This window comes from Salvia splendens, chromosome 3, assembly GCF_004379255.2.
Source record: "Salvia splendens isolate huo1 chromosome 3, SspV2, whole genome shotgun sequence".
Lineage (NCBI taxonomy): Eukaryota > Viridiplantae > Streptophyta > Magnoliopsida > Lamiales > Lamiaceae > Salvia > Salvia splendens.
In genome coordinates this window covers 35,661,574-35,684,120 of record NC_056034.1, presented here as the reverse complement: position 1 = coordinate 35,684,120, position 22,547 = coordinate 35,661,574, and the positions used below count along the sequence as shown (strand labels likewise).

Here is a 22,547-nt window from a genome sequence, read left to right as displayed (position 1 = left end):
TTTTAGAATTTAAATATTTTTGTAGTGAATTTGAAGTTTGTATTTATCTATTATTATATTAATAAAAATTTAATATATAATTTATATATTTAATATAAAATTGAAAGTTGTTTTTAGTTATTCATATTATAAAAATAATCAATGAATTGTTGAATTAGGAATCAAACAAATAGAAAAATAGAAGTTTTATCGGGTTTTTGGGTCTGACCCTAACGGGTTGCAATTTTATCGGGCTAGAAATTTCCAACCCAAACCCTATAAATTTGATGGGCTATTCGGGTTAACCCACGGGTTGCGGGCTGCATTGACATCCCTAATTTTCACTAAGGTGGTAGAATTTGGTTTGATAGTTAAATAATAGGAATAGTATGGGACAAGCTAAGATAAAATTTATCTAAAGCTAAATTAAAATTGGACTGTATGTTGTTTGGTTAAGTAAATTAATATTAGAATTTTGATAGTTAAATAATAGGAATAGTGTGGGACTAAATTAAGATAATTCTAGTAACATGATTATTAAAATGCTAAGAATTTAAGCTTATTTATATGTGACACCTCATATAATACTGACAATAATAATCAGGATCAAAGTAACAAAAAGATAAATTATGGAGTATTTTTCACTTGCATGTACAATTACATTGATATAGTACATACATATACAGAAGTTTATTGCTCCCAACATAGATTTGAACAAGTGCCAATCATCAAGCAAAAGCATCCTGTTTTTATCTCCCGATTTGATGGGGAATTCAAATCTGATTTCCAAATTCTGTAGTGTGTTTGATCTTTAAAAACAAGATCTCATTCTAGAAAGAGAATCTATATGAATCTCAAATTTCTACAGAAACACTGTACAAACAAACTGCTTATATCCTAGGATTAGGATTGGTTGGTTGCTTTGTTCAATCATAAGCCGTCGCGTTGAGAGGGTGGCCGATCCTATGCTGACTGCAGAGTGACACTGCCCGCAGTCGTCTGATCGAATTCTGCACATGCTTCTGGAGTGTCTTCTTCACTTGGAGGAACCAGTTGCCAAAACAGTGGCAAATATTTGTCCCATTCTTTCAGAATTTGAGACCCTTTGCCGCTACCAGTTTTTTCCTACACAAAAAAAATGAGGCCATTTTACCACGCTGGTCGTAGAATTCCAAATATAGATGAGTTATCTTTCCTACCAAACATGTACTATGTTGTTTATTTATAAACGCAAAAATGTGGCCATTTACTATTAATGGAAGCTCACAACCTTAGTGTTGGAAGATTTTACTATAACACAATAAATCATCTACTTACGACATGGGCTTCGATGAGGCTCTTGAGTTGCATCTGTCCGACTGGAGCAACGACTCTCTGGATCTTGACGATTTCCTTGTTCACCTGTTGACATGGTCACGTTGTATTAGTAAGGGGATTTAAGACTACCAACGGGCACAAATGTTGAACCATACCAACCTTGGGGATAAGGGTGTCGTCCTCGTCAAGAATGTAGGCCAAACCTCCGGTCATGCCGGCAGCTACGTTTCTTCCAACCCTGGTGAGAGCAAGACAACAAAGGTGAATACTACTACAGACAGTTGTAGGCTCATTTTCAGACATAATGTGGGACGTAACCCGATACTCACTTTCCTAGGATGACGACACAACCACCAGTCATATACTCGAGGCAGTGATCTCCGGTTCCTTCCACGACTGCTTCAGCTAGTGAGTTCCGGACAGCAAAACGCTCGCCACCTTTCCCATTAACAAAGACTTGGCCACCAGTTGCTCCGTATAAGCAGGTGTTTCCAACTATAGTGGCGTCCTCGGGGGTAAATCCGGGATTTTCGACAGGCACAACTACGAGTTCGCCTCCAGCCATACCCTTAACAAACACAGCATGTTAGAAGCGGATACTATCATGAAATTATAAAAAACAACGGAAGGCAAGTCTGTAGTAGCATTTAGAGCTGAGATTACCGATCCACATACCTTTCCAACATAGTCGTTAGCTTCTCCTACTAAACGGATGTTCATGCCGGGTGTTAAAAAGCAACCAAACGACTGACCTGCACTCCCTACAAACCTGAGAAAAAGATAACAGAGAAACATAATAAGTTATTGGATAGTGACAGTTGATAGCACGTTATATTCTAAAAAAAAGTGATCTTTCTTACGTTATGTTCACTTGACCAGCAAACCCGGTGTCTCCATATTTCTTTGCAATTACACCAGCAACTCGGCCACAAACTGCCCTGTCCACGTTGTATATTTGTACAGTCTTATTCACAACTGTTTCATTCTCAATAGCCTTGGCTATCTGTATCAGAAGAAACAAGAAGATAATAAGACAGCAGAATGGTATAGTTTCAAGCAAAGCAGGCAATTAAATCTAGCAGAGAATGTTATCAGTTTTATAAAATAAACTTGTAAATCTGAAGATTTGAAGAGCACATACAAAATAGTAGGTAGGGAAGGAGTGCCAATAATGTGTATGTCTGAATTACAAAGTATTACCTCTTCGTCTGCAAGCAACGTATCATCCAGAACAGGCCCGTTACTATGCACTTCCTGGTTCCTTATTTGAGTGCTGCTTAATTTTGGTAATCCGACATTCTGAGATGCAAATGTGTAAATTATTTACAATAACCAACATTTTATATTATGGGCAATGCATCAGAACAATATCTTCTTGTATACTTACAGAGAGAATATAATTAAGGTCTAGATGTTGGGTCTTCACTAATGAAATATCTCGAGGTCCAAGTAGCTCGGTGTGACCAATTATGTCGTCGAGTTTCTCATAGCCAAGTTGGGCCAGCACACCTCTCAACTCTTCCGCGACATATAAGAAATAGTTGACGAGGTCAGCAGGTACACCGGGAAAACGAGCTCTTAGCTCTTCCCTCTGCAGAAAATCAGTTGGAGAGATTGTTGAACCCAGCCAAATGCTGTGAAGAAGAAATTCAAATGAAAAGGATAGCATTATTAATGAATCGTTACCTGACTGGCTACACCAACAGGACAGTTATTAGTGTGGCATATACGAGCCATGACACAACCAGTAGCAATCATGGCAATAGAACCAAATCCGTACTCATCAGCACCCATTATTGCAGCCATGAGAACATCAAATCCACTCTTGAACCCACCATCGACTCTGAGAATGACCCTTTCTCTAAGCCCATTTGAAATGAGTGTCTATATTAACCGGACAAACCAGACCACCGGACGCACCATGGATTAGGACAAGAAACATTGTAAGTAAACAAATTTCATAGAAAGAACGCACAAAATAAGAGATTCATATCCCGAAAGAAATAAGAAAAAAAACCTGATGTGTTTCTGTAAGCCCAAGTTCCCAAGGACCACCAGCATGCTTAATAGAGCTTACTGGGCTAGCACCAGTTCCTCCATCATGTCCTGATATCTACAAACAGCGACGAAAGAAGAATTAACTAACTATCTAAGAATTTCAACATAGAAAAACAATGATTGTTGACCCAAGTAAATGATGCTTTACCTGTATAATGTCAGCATTACCCTTGGCAACTCCAGAAGCCACTGTACCAATGCCAGCTTCTGCAACTAGTTTTACCGATACTTTAGCTCTGGGGTTGACCTGTTAATTAAATATTCTTACCATCTGATTGTCCCAGATTAAATCAATTACACATGCATAACAATGTATTCGTCAGCTCACCTGGTGAAGGTCATAAATCAATTGGGCAAGATCCTCAATAGAGTAAATGTCGTGATGAGGAGGTGGAGATATGAGTGGTACACCTGGCTTCGAGTTCCTTAATCTTGCAATATAAGCACTGACTTTCTTCCCTGGCAGTTGGCCACCTTCTCCTGGTTTTGCACCTTGCGCGATTTTGATTTCTAGTTGGTCAGCATTAGCCAAGAAAGTTGGGGTGACTCCAAAACGCCCTGAAGCGACCTGAAACATCACATTAGTTTTGTTAGTGGAGCAAAAGTATATATTGTATGCATGTAGATGAGCATTTCAATAAAAGAAAAAAAATGAAAATAAAAAACAACACTCAGGGTATTCAGACCTGCTTTATGGCACTAGTAGCAGTATCACCATTTTGAAGACCTTTAAGGTGAGGTAATGTTGGAGAGTACCCATCAACGACATCTGTAAGCGGAGTCCACCGAATTGGATCCTAGATGAACGTCAACCCTTGTGTCACGAAGTGTTAAATAAAATATTGTGTGAATTACCGTGAGTAAAATATGACCTATATTTTCCAGAAATCATTTCATTGGGTGCCTTCACTATCACCAAACATTATTAGAAGTCTGTATACCTCTATGTGAACCAAATATTTTCTCCCACAACTAATCATGAAGCTCAATTCTGGATGCTCTGACCACAACATATAAGATTACACAATGATAAGGTTAATTACCTCTCCCCCTTCTCCAGAATTAGATTTTCCGCCTAATCTGTTCATTGCAATGGCAATCGCCTCATGAGTTTCTCTGGATATTGCACCAAGTGACATGCCACCGGTACAAAACCTCTGAACAATAGAGGTAGCGGGCTCAACCTTTCCAAGTGGAATTGGAGACCGGTCACTTTTAAGTTCAAAGAGATCCCTGAGAACCTGCCATCAGTAAGCATAAATTCGGTCAATGATGGTGAATTCTAAATGTGAAGGTATCAACTTCCCACATATCAGATTTTCCAATGAATATTAATTTGAAATAACTCACGATCAAGCCCCACCGAAACAGAAAGGGCACTCTCGAATACCAAGATTAGAAAATAGATGAAAAAGGTAAGGAACCACACAAAAAGTGACTCACATTCACTGGTCGGGTGGCCAAATGCTGCTGATAAATTGAATATGCAGTTTCACTTTTTTGTCGTACGGCTTTGTGAAGAAGCTTTGACATCTCTGGATTGTTTCCATGATATTCTCCTATTATGTAGGAATATGAGGATTTAGCACTTGTGATGCAACCGTAAAAGGATTGAGTAGCTTGAGGGGATGATCAATATGGAACTTTAAAAAGTACCTCCGGGCCTAAACTGTATGAACCCAAAATTCTCAAGTCTTTTAGCAGTGTCTTGGGAGAAAGCCTTAACCCAGAATGACAATGTCTCTCGTGCTAACTGCAAAAAAAGTTTGTAGTTCACTTATCAATACAAGAAAAGCAACAAAAACTCAAATGCTTCTTCGAACTAGTTTATTACCTCATCTAGTGTTAATCCACCAATTTTCGACACACTCCCAGTAAAAGCAATGTCAATTATTTCTTGGCCCAGTCCATAAACTTCAAATATTTGTGCGCCACAGTAACTACAGACAAGTAAAAGTAGAATGAAAAAAAATAATTTCCATAGCCATACCGAAGAATACTATAACTAAGAGTTTAAATACCTGGAGAGCAATGAGATGCCCATTTTTGAGAGAATTTTCAGAAGGCCAGATCTAACCGCCTGAAATAGAAATAAGAAACACTTATTGCTTACCATACCCAACCAAGTATATATTATAAGCATTCAAGTTTAGTACAGACAATTGTAATCCAACTACATGCAGAAAAGATGCATAAATAGTAGGATATAAACCTTGCAAAAGTTCTTCTGAGCCTGTTCAATTGTAACAGTAGGCATTTTTCCAGTGCGCATCAGGTTCACAGTTTTAGTGCTCAACCGCCACTGACGACATGTCTCCAGTGCCAGGTATGGGCAAATAGCACTAGTAAAAGCCATCAAATTGGTATGTGAGAACTAATCAAAATATATAATGCAGCACATTAGGGTAAATCAGAAGCAGCAACTAGCATTTTAGTTTTCATAATATACTAAATCCAATTTGAGATAGGATCGTAGGATTGATTGTTTTAGAAGGTTGAAAGTGAGTAAATCCTCATATGCTTCCTTTACATAAGGAGACATGTGAAGGAACCAGAATATCTCTGTTGACAATTTAATGCCTCAGAGGTCGCTGTCTTTTGCCCCGCATATGTCATGAGCCTAATTAGTTGAAACATTTTAGTTTATTTTATGGAATCATTTTTAAAGCTGGAATTATAAATTTCATAATAATGCCAAAATCAAGAATATGTTTAATCTATAGTCGATAAATAAATATTTCACCATATCATGTGTATCTGATCGAGTGAAATGTTAACACTAACCTCACGTATATCAAACAGTCCATGCACATAAATGCATAAATAAATTAGAAAATAAGATATACCTCGCGCCATATCCAATTAGACAGGCAAATTGATGAGTACTGAAGCACTGAGCTGTATCAGCAACAATGGAAGCTTGCATTCGCAGTCCATTCTGAATCAGATGCTGGTGAACAGCACCCACGGCTAGAAGTATCGGGATGGCTGGCCTAGTTGCCTCCTGATGGAAGCAATCAGTTGTTTGGATGAATACTCAATCACAAAAATGATATACTAGCAGAAAGGCAAAGCCATTATGTGCACAAGAAATTAAGAAATAATAATAATAATAATAATAATAATAATAATAATAATAATAATAATAATAATAATAATAATAATAATAATAATAATAATAATAATGACGGCGACAAAAATGACGAATGTAATGTACATGAACAAAAATCTTACCAGCTCATCAAACCTGTCAGAGAGAACAAGGAGCTGGGAACCATTTCTAACAGCTTCATCAGCAGCTTCACAGAGCTTGTTCAGTGTTTTCTCTAGCGAACCTTCGACTCCTCTCCTTATGTCAAAATATGTGGGTAAAACTTGGGCTTTCAAGAGTGGATCTTTCAGTAAAGACTCCAGCTCCCCTTCATTAAGTACAGGGTTTGACAACATGACCTAATTGAAAGAAGCAGAATGTACTACTGTGAGTAAAGTAATGCATGGAAGAATTGTGTGGCACTTCCTTTCCCAGTCGTCATGAAAATCAAAGAAATGTTTTACCTGAGAAACGTTTTCTGGGCCAACTTCTAGTATGTTGCCTCGCTTCCCAAGGTTGACTTCAAGAGACATGACTAGTCCTTCTCTGAGAGGATCTATAGCAGGATTGGTAACCTGGTTCATCAATATATGAGAACATTTTGTGAATTGAATCAGCTTTACAATACTGTAAGAAAAGGTCTAGAAGGTAATTCATGTTTGAAGTCTGAATAATATCCGCAATACAAAAATAACAGTACAATATAAAAAGACCACCATATAAGAACATATTGAAGTATTGGAACAGACAGCGCCATTACCATATCATGTAGGAGTACTTACTAAGATATATATATTTCATGCTACATCATACATTATCACGTCTACGTAAAAATATTATACTCTCACTATCCCATTAAAAATGTAACGTTTTCCTTTTTGGATTGTCCCACTAAAAATGAAACGTTTCCTAAAATAGAATCAGCATCATCTCTACTTTTTCCCTCTCTTACTTTGTTCTCTCTACGCTTAACTCACGAAACAACACTACATAAAATCCTGTGCCGAAAAGTAAATGTTTCATATTTATTGGGACAGAGGGAGTATTAGTTAAGTGCTAATAATAATAAAACTTACAGACCTGAGCAAATCGTTGCTTGAAATAATCGAACAACATGTGAGGCCTTGTGGATAACACTGCCAAAGGGATATCATCCCCCATACAGAAAGTAGGCTCCTTCCCTTGGGAGGCCATAGATTCAATCACCATCTGGACGTCTTCACTAGAATATCCGTATGCCCTGGTACAACAGATAGGGCAGTCAGCATAGTTTCTATAATCAACCTCTAAGTAACTTTGATCCAAAGAATGTCATATTTTTGAAGAAATGTCTTTAACTTGTCAAAATAATTTCTCCACTTCAGTCAGTGAAGAAGCATACATGCGGAAGAATGGGCTAAGCAATGAACTATAATCTCTCCTCTCCAGACTACCTTTCCAATTAGTTCCAAAACAAGCAACACTGTAGTTTCAGGCTAATAAAACATAAAAGAAAGGATAAGTCTCCAGTAACTTACTGTTGGCGCCTTAAAATTGTTTCATTGTCCAAGACAGTTGTAGACAAAAATTGTTCAGCCTTCAAAGGACGGAGATTTTCCTTCACCCATTTCCCATAGGGATTAGATAGTGCAATTCGCTTTTTAACCTCAGTATTTTCAAATACCTATGCACAAGAAATTGTATGCAGGTATATTAGCAAAGAGACATAATTTTGTTTACTTGTGGCATCTACAAAACTGATTTTAGTAGGGTAACAGTTTTATCCATACTAAGATCACATACTACGTACCTGTCCACTAGTTAGGTCGACAGAAATCATCATTCCCGGGCCCAAACGCCCTTTCATTACAACTTTCGAGTCATCCGTTGGTAAAACACCCACCTTGAAAATTGGGAAGAAAATGTAATCAATTTGGGTCCTTGTGATTGTTAAGGTAAGTACTATATTTAATATAAATCAGAAAATGCAAAACCTTTGACAGTTTAAAAGCAGTATCAATTTTAAAATTCAAGACGTATTGGTTAAAGAAATTATAAGTCTCACTATTTTTCTATTTACCAATAAGATCTACATGAGTACAAGATACTTTTTTGAAGAAAACTAGTTAATGCCTCATTGACCACCACTTAGTTCGAAATAAACGAGATAGCTGTAGCAACTGATCGGCTAAGAAAGTCAAACTGGGCTTTTTATACAGTGTTTTCTCAATTTTTAGCAAATTTGAAAATGACAGACCCTCTTTTTTCTAGGGAGAATTTCATAATAAAAATCCACACATACTGTCGGGCTGGGAAAGATATCTTAATTCATATAGCTAGTAGTAGTATTTCCACCAGGCATTTGAACTTTATAGTGAAATGCAGGGTGATGTAGTGATCAAAATGCCTTTCTTGAGGGGAGAGAATACAGCAAACAATATTAGCTCACAGCCAACCTCTCTCACTTTGAAGTTCTAAGAATTTATGTTATTCATATTATTTACTTAAACTCTAAAAGCAGCATTAAATTAATCTCTGCCAGCACAACTAAGTAAGAAGCGTTTCACCTTAGGAAATCTTCAGCAGTATGTTTCATTAATCAAACTACCACAAATGCCTATCAAATGTTTCCATGGTCTCAATAACATGAATGGAGTTCACCATCCAATTATGCGTATGTCCTCAAACAGACCAGTAAACAGAATGAAGAGCAAGCAAACCTCAGATGCCACATAGACAACATTGTCTACCGTCCGCCAATATCTAGCAGGGCGAAGTCCATTTCGGTCAAGACAAGCTCCGACTGTTTTCCCGTCACTGGAATACATCCAGATAAAAGATAGAAATTAAAGCGTCACAACAGATACTCAACCAGTCACTCAAAGAAAAGCCACAAATTATTAAATCAGTATTTAGATCTGTATTTAAAACCACATGATGGAAAATATATAGCAAATCCATAGTGCAGCCACTTTATATGTAAAACAAAGGTCTAACAAAAAGTTGATATTTTCAGAAATATGGAATGGACAATACGGTATGGATATGATGGAATCAGAAGATCCATTTTACTATTTTAGAATACTGAATTACTCCCTCCGTCCCATAGTAGATGGCACACTTGGGGAATGGCACAAGATTTTAGGAGATGTTGTTTTGTGTGTTAAATGGAGAGAGAAAATAGTATATTTATATTAATGTGAGAGAGAGGCTTTTCCATAAAAGGAAATGTGGCATCTTTTGTGGGACAGACTAAAAAGGAAAGTGTGACATCTACTATGGGACGGAGGGAGTACAATTTTAACACAAAAACTCATCCATAAATGTCAAAAAAACAAAACCTACTTTTTGGGAAAGTTCACCTGAATAAGAGTAAAGCAGGTCCATCCCAAGCCTCCATTTGACCCTTGTAGTAATCATAAAAATCAATAGCCTGGAGCAAACAATAACAAGTTACATCTACCAGTACTTACATGTTGAAGTCACAACAGGCACACTGCAGAGCTTGAAATAGCATTATTGTTGGTTAGGTGAGTACCATTTTGAAGACTATTAATTCAGTTATTCGATTATTAGAGGGATGGGTTTTTATCAGCAATGGAAAAAAAACTATTGTGGGGGGAATTACTGGTATCAGAACTGAACAGCGCATATAAATTTGTCAAAGAAACATGATACCTCAGGATATTTGATCGACAGAGTTGGATGGTTTTTGTATGCTTCAGGAACGAGGAGCATCAGGGCTTCCTCAGGAGCGCGTCCACTTCTTATCAACAACTATACAAAACGTAGAGTAGAAACATTAAAATATGAAAAATGAAAAGGCACAAGCAAAAAGCACTTGTTTCCAGTGCCAAACGTATGCAAAGAGCATTGTTCTAGATATGATTGGTGGATGCTGGAAGAGAATTTCTGATTTCAGAGACAAATCAATGTCAGTGCATCAATATAGATCAGAAGAAAAAAAATCTCAATGCCTTCATTTAAAACCAACAACATCATTGACCATATCTTAAGATAATCAATCAGTTAACACTTCACAATGAAATGCTGCATCTTCTAATGAAATGAAACTGTCTCCAATAGACTCTTTCCTTCCATTATTTGCTTATTCATAATTTCACAATTCATTCCATCCAAAGCACATAGAGCATTATAAGCAGGTGGCTATACTTCTGCCGCACTGTCAAGGTTTGCAGAGTCTGATGCTTTTGAGTTTCCAAAAGGGCGGAGTTCACTTTCACGACCGCGCCAAACTGGTGATTTAAGTGAAGTCTCCCGAGACTGCATCCAGTTCAAATTACCCTGCAAGATTATTTTAGCTTTAGTATGCTGAACTACCAGGTAGCCATGGCTAAGAAAACAACATCAACTGAATCCATAACCTGTATCGTGTTGATCTCTCCATTATGACCAAGGAACCTCATTGGTTGAGCTAGAGGCCATCTAGGACTAGTATTTGTACTGTACCTACGATGATATATAGCAAAAGGAGTTTTGTATAGGTTGTTCTGTAGATCATAATAAAAGCGACCAAGAACCTCAGATCGCAGCATTCCCTTGTAAACTATAGTTTGATTCGATAATGAGCAAAAGTACAGCTCATTTCCCCATGTTTCAGAGCTGGCTAATCTTTCGATCAACTTCCGACAGATAAAAAGTTCTCTTTCAATGTCATCTATATTTTCTTCCTTCGGAATTTGAACAAAGACTTGCTGTATGTTTGGCATAGCTTCTCTTGCATAGTAACCAACCACAGACACATCTACAGGTACTGGCCTCCAGCCAAGCACTTCAAGACCCTCTTGTTCAAATATTTTCAAGATTGCTGCATAAGCAGATAACATGTCAAGAGAATGCATAAAGCAATTAAAAAGTTTTTAAAAAGAAAAGAAAATCATAAGGATTACAGTTGAATAGTCACTACTTTAGGATATAAATCTCGAGATCGAGGAGACCATATATTAGTCCATCTCAAATAAATACCATATATTCAAGAACTATTGGACAAACAACTTGAAATGTGTCAGGTGGATCATAATCATACATTAGTATCTTATTGCGGACATTAAAAGATAATTTACTAACCTCACCAGCCACATGTTTTATTTAACTTTGCGGATTAAAGTTCTTATGATGGGGCAGGAACATGTGCAATCTAAATCCAGATCAAGCTAATCATTAAGACAGAGAATGTACCAGAACATAACTAAATATTAACAAAAAACCCTTTTAATTGAAAAAATAGAATACTAGGAGCTTAATTTTATTCTGTAAACAACTACTCCCAACTTTATTAGTTCCTTCCTGCATTATCATACCTTTATGATTTTGATATGAACATTTTAGATTGTCAGGAAACTAAAACTTGTCGAAGATGCATCAATAGACTTGAAATCATGTATACCCTGCCACTTGACTAACCTGTTTTGGCCTGTTTCATGAGATCTTCATCCTTCGGAAGAAACAACATCCCAACACCAGTGTGCAACTGATCAAAGGAAGCAGTCCCTTGTTCGTTGGCCCAATTGTTGAGAAGGTCCCAGGGAATTGAGGTCATAATACCGGAACCATCCCCTGAATCATTATCTGCTCCACACCCTCCACGATGTTCCATGCACCCAAGAGCTGTAAGAGCGTCCTTGACAATTCCATATGATGATTTGTTGTCCAAATTGGCAATAAACCCAACTCCACATTCCCCCTTTTCAGCCAATATATCTTCCAAGTTTGCAACCTGAGATGTATAAATTGCATAGAAAACATTAAACAGATGAAAAGACAGTATTAAAAGCACTTGAAACACATTAGGAAGGATCATAATTACAGGTCTGGAGAGGTTTCCTGCATCGCTAAACTTTTTATTGGACATTTCCTGATTAATATGAAATGATGAAACTTTTACTGTTTGATAGCCGAGCCTCTCTTAAATTATTATTTTATTTGTTTTGACATCATTTACTAACACATGCTTCCAAACCATATAGGAGAAAAGCAAGACAATTACATACTCCACACTCTTGAAAAACTCTCAAGATCAGAAGAAGCTGGTTATGAAACTTCCGACGAAAAAAAAATAGATGAATTAGGCGATGGTAAGTGGTAATCAACACACACATGTATAGAAAGATAGAGGATCACTCATTTGGTCATACTTTGATATATTCACACAGATCAACTGCTTAAGAAGCAATCATACAGGTTAAGAAAAAGGAGAAAAACTGAGAGAAAAGGTTACTTCAGAGACGGGAGACCAATTACATATAGCTACATAAGCACCTTAACAAGGACAAAATGAATGCTGAAACAATTGACTTATTTACCCTCTACTGTGAATTTGTAAACCAATTCTAGACCCTTTCAAATGAGCTTTTCCTTGGTTTCACAAGTTTATATTTTCCACTACTTACTTCTTTAGGTCAAAATTTTCTGACACCACAATCCTTGAGAGTAGTTTATCTCTAAACTCTGAAGTCAAACACACAAATAATGAGCCCTGACGCAGAATCAGTCATTGAGAAATCAATCTACACAACCTAAAGCCTAACCTAAAGATTACTTAATTGCAATGCCAGCACACAGGACCTCGCCCCATGCTGTAGGATAGCCTCTTCTAAGTACTGTTAACATTCCTCAACAGCAATACGTGATTGGTCTTATAAGTAATAACTAGCGAAAAACCGAATGACACCAATCTCTTCAGCCATGGACCTAAGAATATGATCTTAATCATTCTGACACCAAATCATTGTGGAAGCTTGTATCATCTATGTTGATTGAAAACGCATCCAATATGAAGCACAAGTACATATCCTGATGTGATGTCCAAACACATCCCTGCGTGTGAACCACGTACTAGAATGGCAAATGGAACTCAAGAATGAGCTGAATCACTGAGGCAGTCAACGTTAGAGCATCCCAGTTACTCATGTAGAGTGAACCAAAAAGACCATTCTCAGAGTATATCCACAGGACCACAAAAGCACAAAAAGTGAGTCAAACAGTTCACACCATAAAGACATAAAAAAAGCATACAAGTGCATAAAAGCTTGCAGCAGGGGACATATTTGATAAATTTGAAGGGTGGCAGCTGAATAATCATGCAATCAAAATCCAATCTTTGCAATAAATCAAACAAGAAAGTCACCGCCTCAGACCTTCGGCTTGGGATCAGAAGAGCTTTTCGGTGAGTCGGGTTTAACGCGTTCGAGATCAAGAACCGACTTAATGGATGAACCCCAGGTTTTCCCCGCCAAGCCGCGAAGATGATTCCTTTGAGAGCTGCGACTATTTACTCCAACGCCCGCTCTCCGACGACCCACATTTTTCTTGGCACCGCACAAGCCCAAGAAATCGACAAAGACCAAGTCTTTTCTACAATTGTCGGTGATGCTGAAGAGCTTCACCGACTGCACTACTTGGCCGGCAGAGTGCAGAGACATCTCTCATCAACTACTCACACACACACACGCAATTAGTGAGTGGAGATTGTGTGTGTGTTTGGGAGAGGAGAATGGAGATAGGGGATGATGATGGTTGGTGTTTGTGGAGTGTGGTGAATGTGTGGAAATGGGAAATTGTGGATTTGGAGATAAAAAGAATGGAACGTCGGGAGCCACCCGCCTCCAATTTCAATTCTTGGTGAGTGTTTTTGATGATGTTTTTGTTGGTGTTCGATTCGTGTTAGTTAATCTATAGTGTGACTGATACTGATTGGATGTTGACCTTATGCTATGCCCAAAGGTCGTCTTCTTCAATTTTTTAAGGTGTAGAGAGCTCCCTTTGGTAACCTCTTGAGCTTCTTCAATTGCCAAATGCATCCACATGGTTATACTTAGCGGATGCATTAAGGACACCACTGTATATGCCCAATCACGTGCCACTTTCGTACTTTTGCGCATGCTTAAACGCATTGTGAATACAGTTAATGTAACTTTCGTCTTCAAACGCGTTGTTGTTCCAAAAATTAACTAATGAATTTAAATTTAATTTCAAATGTAGTGCACAACTATACCTGGAAAAGTTAAACTCTTGCCGTCGGCACGGCACGTGACGAGCTCACTGTTGTGCTCGTATCAGTGGCACGAGCACACTCTTAGCTAAGAGCGCCGCTCATCGGCAAGAGCACACGTGCCCAGCCCACGTGATGCGTTGCGGGCTGGATGTGACGCTCACTCATCCCCCGCAAGCGGGCATCGTTTTTACCGTTATAGTTATTTTTTAAAAAAATTCATAAAATTCAAAAAGAAAGTTTGAAAAAAAATTAAAAAAAAGTTTCCGCTTCCCAAAATATGGCCGCTTTATGGAGAAAATATTCACTAGTATAGACATATCTCATGGCAATATTAGTTGGTATGTCTAGTGAATATTTTCTCCATAAACTATATCACTAATAAAATATTCATATATTCATGATAGTTGACTTAATTTAATTATTAATGGCTACGTTTTTTATAATATGATGAATTATTTTCAGTTAAATTAATTCTATTACACAAAATTACTCGTAATTTAAAAAAAAATCGAAGTTTTTTTTTTATCATGTATACACACGTACATGAAAACTCTAAAATAAATATACCACTAATAGAATATTTGTTACTCCCTTCGTCCGCCATTAGGAGTCCCATTTGAGTTCGACACGGTTTTAAGAAATGTAAATGAAAGTGGGTGAGAAAAGATAGTGGAATATGAAGCTCATTTTTATATATTAGTTTTTTAATAGAACGTGAGTGGAATAAGTTAGTGGAAAGTGATGTGTACCTACTATTTATAGTAAAAGTGAATCGGGACTCCTAATGGAGGACGGACTAAAATGGTAAACCGGGACTCCTAATGACTGACATAGGAAGTATTATAGTAATTGACTTAATTTAATTAATAATGATTACGTGATTTTATAATGATGATCAATCATTTTCAATTAAACTAATCCTATTACACAAATGTACTCATAGTTTCTAAAAATGTACACGCTATTAAAATAAATTAAAAGTTAAAATTTGTTAATTACTTCCTTCGTCCCATAATAGGAGTCACTCTTATTATTGACATGAGTTTTAAAAAATGTAAAGAATAGTGGGTTGTAAAAGTTAGTAAAATATGAGACCTGTAATATCCCTAAAAAGGGCCTAGTTAAAAATATATTCTTTCGTGTTAGAAATAAACAGTTTTCAAAAATGAGAAAAGAAAGGTTTAAAACTTCATGATAAAGTTTAGCAATGTTGTTTACAATAAGAATATGATAAGAAAATAAGAGTATATATGAAAAATTGTGAAAAGCAAAGATTTGGAAATGTTTGTTTATCGCTGCAAAAAAGATGTCTATAGGGCCCGAGTCGGATTCATAAGGACATTTTTATGTGGGAGGAGGAATGGGACACAGCCAGACCGCGCCAGCTATACCCAAATGCTCGGCCATGGGCAGAGATGTGCTCGGCCGTCATAGAATATCGTTGTGCTAGCGCGGGCCAGAAGCGAGTTAAACAAAATATAGTCATCCTCCTGCGCACATGATCCAATGTGTGTATCGTTCTGGTGTGAGTCCTTCGGTTGTCCAAATACGGTCCATAGTGGTCCCTAGTCCCTTAAGGGCATCGTGCAAGGCCACTGCGCCATAGTGCAAGACCATCATGCCATAGTGCAAGGCCGTCGTGAGTCATAGTGACAGGCCATCGGGCCATCGTGCAAGGCCACCATGCCATCGTGCAAGGCCACCGAGCCATCGTGCAAGGCCACCGAGCCATCGTGCTAGGCCACAGTGCCATCATGTTAGGCCAACGTGCCATCGTGTTAGGCTACCGAGCCTCGTACTAGTCCCTCGGATTGGGCCATCATGGAAAGCCACCGAGCTCAAACACATTATTTGAGCCAATTATGCGATTGAACAAAATGTACATAAGTCAAACATATACAAAAGTGTGAAAAGATGAGATGTTGATAGTCGGTGCATGCAATTGATTTACTTGATGTGACCCTGCCCTACATGGGCTCTACCATTTACATGATTTTCATAAAATATTTGAGTAGTACATGAATAAGAAAGATGAGAGAAAGGGTGATACCTGGTGTACGGTTCACCGGGTGTTACAAGACCCACTTTTTTATATTGATTTTACAATAAAATGTGAGTGAAGTGAGTTAGTTGAATGTGGGACCTACTTACCATTTTTAATAAAAATAAAGCGTGACTCTTATTGTGGGACGGACCAAAATTGCAAATAGTGACTCTTTTTGTAGGGCAGGTGGAGTATATGCTAACAAAATTTGGGAAAGTTTTCCATATTTTAGAATTATGAGTAGATTTAGATTTGCATTTATTAATTTCATATATAGCTCTCCACTTGTTAAAATTTTATTGATTAGACATACCACCTCATATTGCCACATTGTATGTCTAGATTAGTGGATATTTTCTCCGTTTTTTATGACTGTTTTTTTCAAAAAATTTTATTTATTTTTATTTTATATCCCCAATTCGTCCAAATCATCTATAAATACTCATTTATCACCAAATTTCAGAAAATGAAATTTCTTTTGTATTAGAAATATCCCATGAATTTTGATTTTAATAGATAAACAAACTATACTCCTTCTATTTTCAAAAAATAGAAATTCTTTCATTTTTAGTCCGTTTTCTAAAAATAGAAATTCTTTATTTTAGGAAATGGACCCCACAATTCACTAACATTAATTACACTACATTTTCTTTTCCCCTCTCTTATTTTACGAATTTTATATTAAAACTCATGTCGTTTCTAAAATTCTAATTTTGGGAGGCGAATGGAGTAATAAGGTATTTCATGGTTTATGTTTTCATTTGTAAACTAAGGTACCAAAATTCGCTGGTGAATGTTTTGACTTTTTATCAAGTTGGTAGTGACGTTGATGTTTACAAATTGAAGTAATGATTTCATAATATTTTTTTTACTTGGAGAAATTGCATTTCCTTTAGCTATTTATCTTATGATGTATTTCCGACATTTTATGTGATTTAGAGCTACTTTTGATCACTATACCAACTTAAGCTGCAATTAAGATTATTATTAGATCCGTAATGATTGTGAAATACCAAAACACAGCACAAAACGACGTAGTTACATAATATTTGTTTTTATCAGTATTCATTGACATATTCAGTTTTCAATTAAAGGCACTTTCCTTCTTTTTATCATTGTACATGTGACACGTGTTTTGCTAGACTTCCTCCACAAAGTAAAATATAGTGGGTTCTATGAATTGGAAGCATAATTTATTGAAGTTTCTTTTATTTTGCAGTTTCAAAAAATTGGGCATGAATATTACATATAGATAGAAAAGAATATATATGTAGAGAGAATAAAGAAACTTGACATTTTATGTACCTACTTCATTAAGCTCAGATAAAACAATGTACTTTCATGTATCTTGTGCAAAGGCTTTGAGCATGTAGTCTCGAAAACGTCTTGCATATTGCTTGGGATCAACTGCGGAAATGGAGTTGGGGTCATACTGGATGGATTTGTACGCGTGTTCCAGCTTCTTGGTGATGTCGTAGTCTTGAAGAATGTCTATGATCCCAAAGAATAGTACTACATCATAATACTCTCCTGTTGGCTCTCCGATTAGCTGAAGCTCTGCCTCATTACTTCTGACTGTTCTTTCCACTCTTGCAGGCATACTGATCCCCAATCTAATGCTACCCCACCTGAGATGTGACTGTGTTTAAACTTTTCATGCATATGTTCTACTTAGTAAAATGTTCAAGATTAGCACAAAAATTACTCCTTCCCCTCCGTCCACCATTTAAAGAACCATTTTGTCATTTTGGGTTGGTTGTCCACAATTTATACAACCATTTGCTTTATCGTATACGGACCACATATTCCACCAACTTTTTACACTCACAATCCAATATAAAAGTAGTAATACGCAGAGTCAAAATGGCTCTCTTACCCTGCAGGGTCTAAAAACATATGTTCTACATTCGACAATTTCGGAATTGAATCACTTTCTGAACCACCATTATCTGCTCAAGAGAAAAGTGAGAAGGCATGAGTTGTTTAGGAGTTAATGTTGTACAAGAATTCAAAATAAGAGTAAGACTGTAATTTACCAATATGCGTCTGATAAGAGGGCGTGACAGAGCGCTCACCAGTTGATGTTGATGCCTCTGTGAAGTGAATGCCAACTAGGAGACTATAGTCCATGATTCTTTCCTGTTCAAGAAACTCGCAGTCTTTGTCGACTTGTCTACACAGGAAACATGTAGAACCTAATTAATACGAATACAGAAACACGAGTACGATGATATATAGTATTTCTTTACCTTCTAAATTCTTGATACCATGTCTTTTGTAGACGAAATATAAAGTTGAGATCAAGATCTTTGAGTGTTGTATTGGAGTCAATTTCTGATTCTGGCTTATCAGTCAATCTCCCAAATGTGGAACCTTTCAGGTCATATCTTTTATGGATCAGATACTCGGTGCAGAATAGATTCCCCATGATGATGAAACGAACCTAACACAAAACTACCACATGTTAGTCATTCCAAGAAACAACATGAATGCAGAATAACTAGCAACAACAGTAGTTGATGTTGATGTTGATGTTGATGTTCCACCACTGAGCTTCTTACCTTCTGGCCATTTAGCCTTACACAATGCAGACCAAAGTATTTGGTGACAAGGGTGTTCTCAAATGAACGAACGTGGTTGTAATATGCACTTAGCATCCTTAAAAGCACCTAAACCACGACACGAAATGATGAGAAACATATTGTTGGTGTTGCAATGATTATGCAATCTTGGAGCTCACTTTTACTTCTGCTTTCTTCATTGTCTTGATCATGTAACGATCGTCGTTGGTTAAGTAGAAGAAGCTTCCACTTTTACCAGGCGAGGACAACTCCCGAAGAGCGTCATCGCCACAAATAGACAACATGTAATCTGCTGGATCCACCTTGAACAACATCCTCAGTGTTCTGTAATAACAAGCTACAGACAGTGATTTCTAAAGTTGAAATTCAAGAATTCAAGACCAGCCAGCATTAAACTCGACCTTTTACCTGAACACTTTAGGGCAATAGTCTTTCCATTTAAATTCACATGAATTGTGTGGTGGCGTGATCTTGGAACCTTCTGGAGGGAACTTTGTCCAAAACTTTTCCTTGGGATCAAAGGCCGACGTCTTCAGATCAAGCGATGGAGGCGGTCCTGGTCTCCCCACTGAATGCCTGTTGCAACATAAGACATAGTTGATGAAGCACCAGTAATTGTTAACATAGAAACTGTGATGACATCTAGTGCCATTTAAGCCGAGGGAGAGAGATAGAGAGGTAAACATATACCTAATTCCAAGCTGTAAATTGAGCATTAGGTCATAATTTCTATGCCCTTTAGAGATGGTCTCCCCTTGCCTCTTAGCAATCTTGGGCAACTTGATAGGCACGGGATACATCGCTGAGGATTCCTCGCCATCCCTCATTCCCCCCGATATCCAAGCCGAGGGTGCAGCCCCATCGGACAAGCGTATCCCCCCTAAATCTCGATCCACCCCAGAATCTATCCGTCCATCTACAGACATCCTCCTATGCCTCACACTCGGCTCCGCCCCACCCTTTGTGGACCTCCACACAGCCAACTTTTTTTGGGAAGGCCACATCGGTATCTTCTCAGTGGGGCATACCTTGCATTCCTTCAAATCTTCACTAAAAAGTTGTTGAGGATCCCACTCAAGTGCATCATCACCCCCTTCATTATGTGCAGCTGAAGGATAGTACGTCCCATTCTGTTCCTCAGGATCACTACTCCAATTTCCCACATACGAGCTCCCATCCTCCCATCTAAATGTCCCGTTTCCCTTAGGCAGTCCCTCCTCCCAATACCCCTCATACACATTTCCATTAGGCCACTTCATTTTGCCATGCCCACAAATCTTGCCATTTTTCCATTCTCCAACATATGCAGTCCCAATTTTCCAATTATACTTCCCATGCCCCTCTTGTGATCCTCGGCTCCATTCTCCCTCATACACATCCCCATTTGGGTATTCCTTTATTCCAAAACCATGCTTCAAATTCATCACCCAAGACCCCTTATAGGTGCCACCAATGGCCCCTGTATAAATCCCATCGCCATCCATAAAACCGCTCTTAAAATTCCCTTCATACATGGCGCCTGATGGCCAGCTAAAAGTCCCCTTCCCCATCTTCTTTCCCTTGAACCATTCCCCAACGTACATGCAGCCATCAGTCCACCAATACTTTCCTTGTCCATGGGGAAAGGTGTCAGACCAATAGCCAGTGTAGTAATCCCCGTTGGGGAGGAATCTCTCTGCGTGAAAGACCTCCCCAGGTGCGTGGAGCTCCTCTTCTTGATCAGAGGCGTCTTCATCAGTATCCACTACGTATGAGGTTCCAAATATGGTGTTGGCTCGCTTCTTCGCCGCGGCTTGTGTCTTCCGTACTGTTGCCTCCCATGCCTTCATGCTTCTACGACCTTTGTCCCTCCTAATTCATGCACATCATCGCATGCATACAATAATCAATCATCCATCTCAAATTCAAGATTCAATGCAATATTTTTCATTCTCTCTCTTCTCCTTAGACACGCGATGAAAATGGGGAAATGGAGACAAACAACCTAAACCCGATAAAATGGGAAGGAAAATTTTATGTCTGACATTCTTTTCACACAATGATATGTGTTGCTGCGTGTTGACATGTAATGTGAAAGAGTAGCCAATGGTTGTGCATATGTTTTGGATGTAATGGCCATAAATGAAATTTGGGTGGACTAATGTGATCTAATAATCGGCTTCGACAAATACAGATTTGATGCCCAACAAATGACTTGTTCATCAACCACTAAAACTGCTGCAGACAAGACATTTGTCGACTTAGACGGATCTATTCTCCAAATATAGGACACACAATATTTAGTTGGTTGTATATAAATGTGTATTCTAACTCTCTTTTAAAGTTTAGTTTGTTAAGCTTTGTCAGGAGAAGAATAAAGGTTTAGCTCACATTTTTAAATTCAAAATACTTTACTAAGTCGTTGTTACAATGATCTAATATTATATAATTTATATTACCTCAAATACAGAATGATTTTTTTTAAAAAAATAAACAGTAGATCGCATTAAACTAATTAAAAAATTATTGGATCTTTGTTATTAATAATAGACAGAAATGCATAAGTTTTTATAATATTGAATTACACAATAGATTTTTTTTGAAATTCGCCCCATATTTAGTATTTGAGTCCCTAATTTCCTGAAAATAAAAACGAGATATATTTTAAAAATTATTTTAATATTCTGTAAAACAAGAAAAATGACTTAAAGCCCAACTAACAATGTCATAACTTTAAAGCCTAATCCAAATTAGAATGAAATATAGAAAGAGCCCAAAAAGCTAATCTTTTCTCTCAAGTCGCTGTACACGAGGTGACTCATATCTGCGGCCATCTATATTCCAAGTGCAACTTCGTTCACAATGTCTTTTTTTAATCGAAGACACCCAGTGTGGGCAGGGGTTTAGGCGGACCCCGCGGACCCCTAACCCGTGAATAGAATCAAAATATTACGTTTCAAAACATGATCCAAGCCCAAAAGTGACAAGGATCCCAGGCAAGAACAAGAGCAAACTGTCACGAAGACTTACCTAAAGAAGAACAAGGCAAGAAAATATGTAATTAGTGCATGATTGATACCCAATTAATAGGTGATTGATACACAATTACATTGTCTAGAAATAGATTATTCCCTACCATACATGGATGTAATATGACCTATATTAAGGCACACCTATTGATGAATCAAAATACAGAAACATATTACAATCTTTCAATATTTCAATATGGTATCACGAGCGGGTAAGGATTCAGAGAATTCTCATCATAATCCATAAACCTTTCACAACCCTTTGGCAAACCTGCGAAAAACATGTCGAACACGGAGGAATTCAACTCCAGCGACATCGAAACCCAAACCACCGAAACATCCACAAAAAATGTGATGGTGTTTCCACCTGAATTAGCCGCGCAATTCGCGGAATTCCTGAAACAGAGCAGCCTCAGATCGGCCACAAAACCAAAACCCAACACAACATCAGCAAGTCACCACCCTCATCACCCAG

The 22,547-nt window shown here is 37.7% G+C and overlaps 2 protein-coding genes across 3 annotated transcripts; both read right to left on the bottom strand.

Moving 5' to 3' along the window:
* Nucleotides 1-591: 591 nt before the first annotated feature.
* LOC121795818 (ferredoxin-dependent glutamate synthase, chloroplastic) lies at nt 592-14,171 on the bottom strand. Its single transcript, XM_042194438.1, has 32 exons — nt 13,582-14,171; nt 11,849-12,161; nt 10,810-11,252; nt 10,598-10,729; nt 10,103-10,201; nt 9,787-9,857; nt 9,145-9,241; nt 8,235-8,327; nt 7,963-8,108; nt 7,526-7,685; nt 6,910-7,020; nt 6,589-6,804; nt 6,201-6,358; nt 5,567-5,696; nt 5,376-5,434; nt 5,189-5,294; nt 5,011-5,107; nt 4,798-4,913; nt 4,398-4,595; nt 4,041-4,151; nt 3,683-3,922; nt 3,503-3,601; nt 3,314-3,409; nt 2,983-3,180; nt 2,684-2,887; nt 2,497-2,595; nt 2,157-2,299; nt 1,972-2,065; nt 1,626-1,864; nt 1,456-1,534; nt 1,297-1,380; nt 592-1,104 (listed from the first exon to the last, which is right to left on the bottom strand). Exons 1-32 carry the CDS (start codon nt 13,864-13,866, stop codon nt 943-945), a joined length of 4,878 nt encoding a protein of 1,625 aa, XP_042050372.1. The 5' UTR covers nt 13,867-14,171; the 3' UTR covers nt 592-942.
* Nucleotides 14,172-17,724: 3,553 nt separating this feature from the next.
* On the bottom strand, nt 17,725-20,893 carry LOC121793738 (phosphatidylinositol 4-phosphate 5-kinase 5-like). Of its 2 annotated transcripts, none has more exons than XM_042191774.1 (8): nt 19,755-20,893; nt 19,473-19,640; nt 19,223-19,388; nt 19,044-19,151; nt 18,732-18,925; nt 18,519-18,655; nt 18,359-18,431; nt 17,725-18,110 (listed from the first exon to the last, which is right to left on the bottom strand). In XM_042191774.1, the coding sequence occupies exons 1-8, from the start codon at nt 20,891-20,893 to the stop codon at nt 17,822-17,824; spliced, it is 2,274 nt and encodes a 757-aa protein (XP_042047708.1). In that variant the 3' UTR covers nt 17,725-17,821. The 2 variants fall into 2 exon arrangements, with proteins under 2 accessions (XP_042047708.1, XP_042047709.1); XM_042191775.1 differs by having other exon boundaries at nt 18,558-18,655.
* Between the last annotated feature and the right edge of the window lie 1,654 nt (nt 20,894-22,547).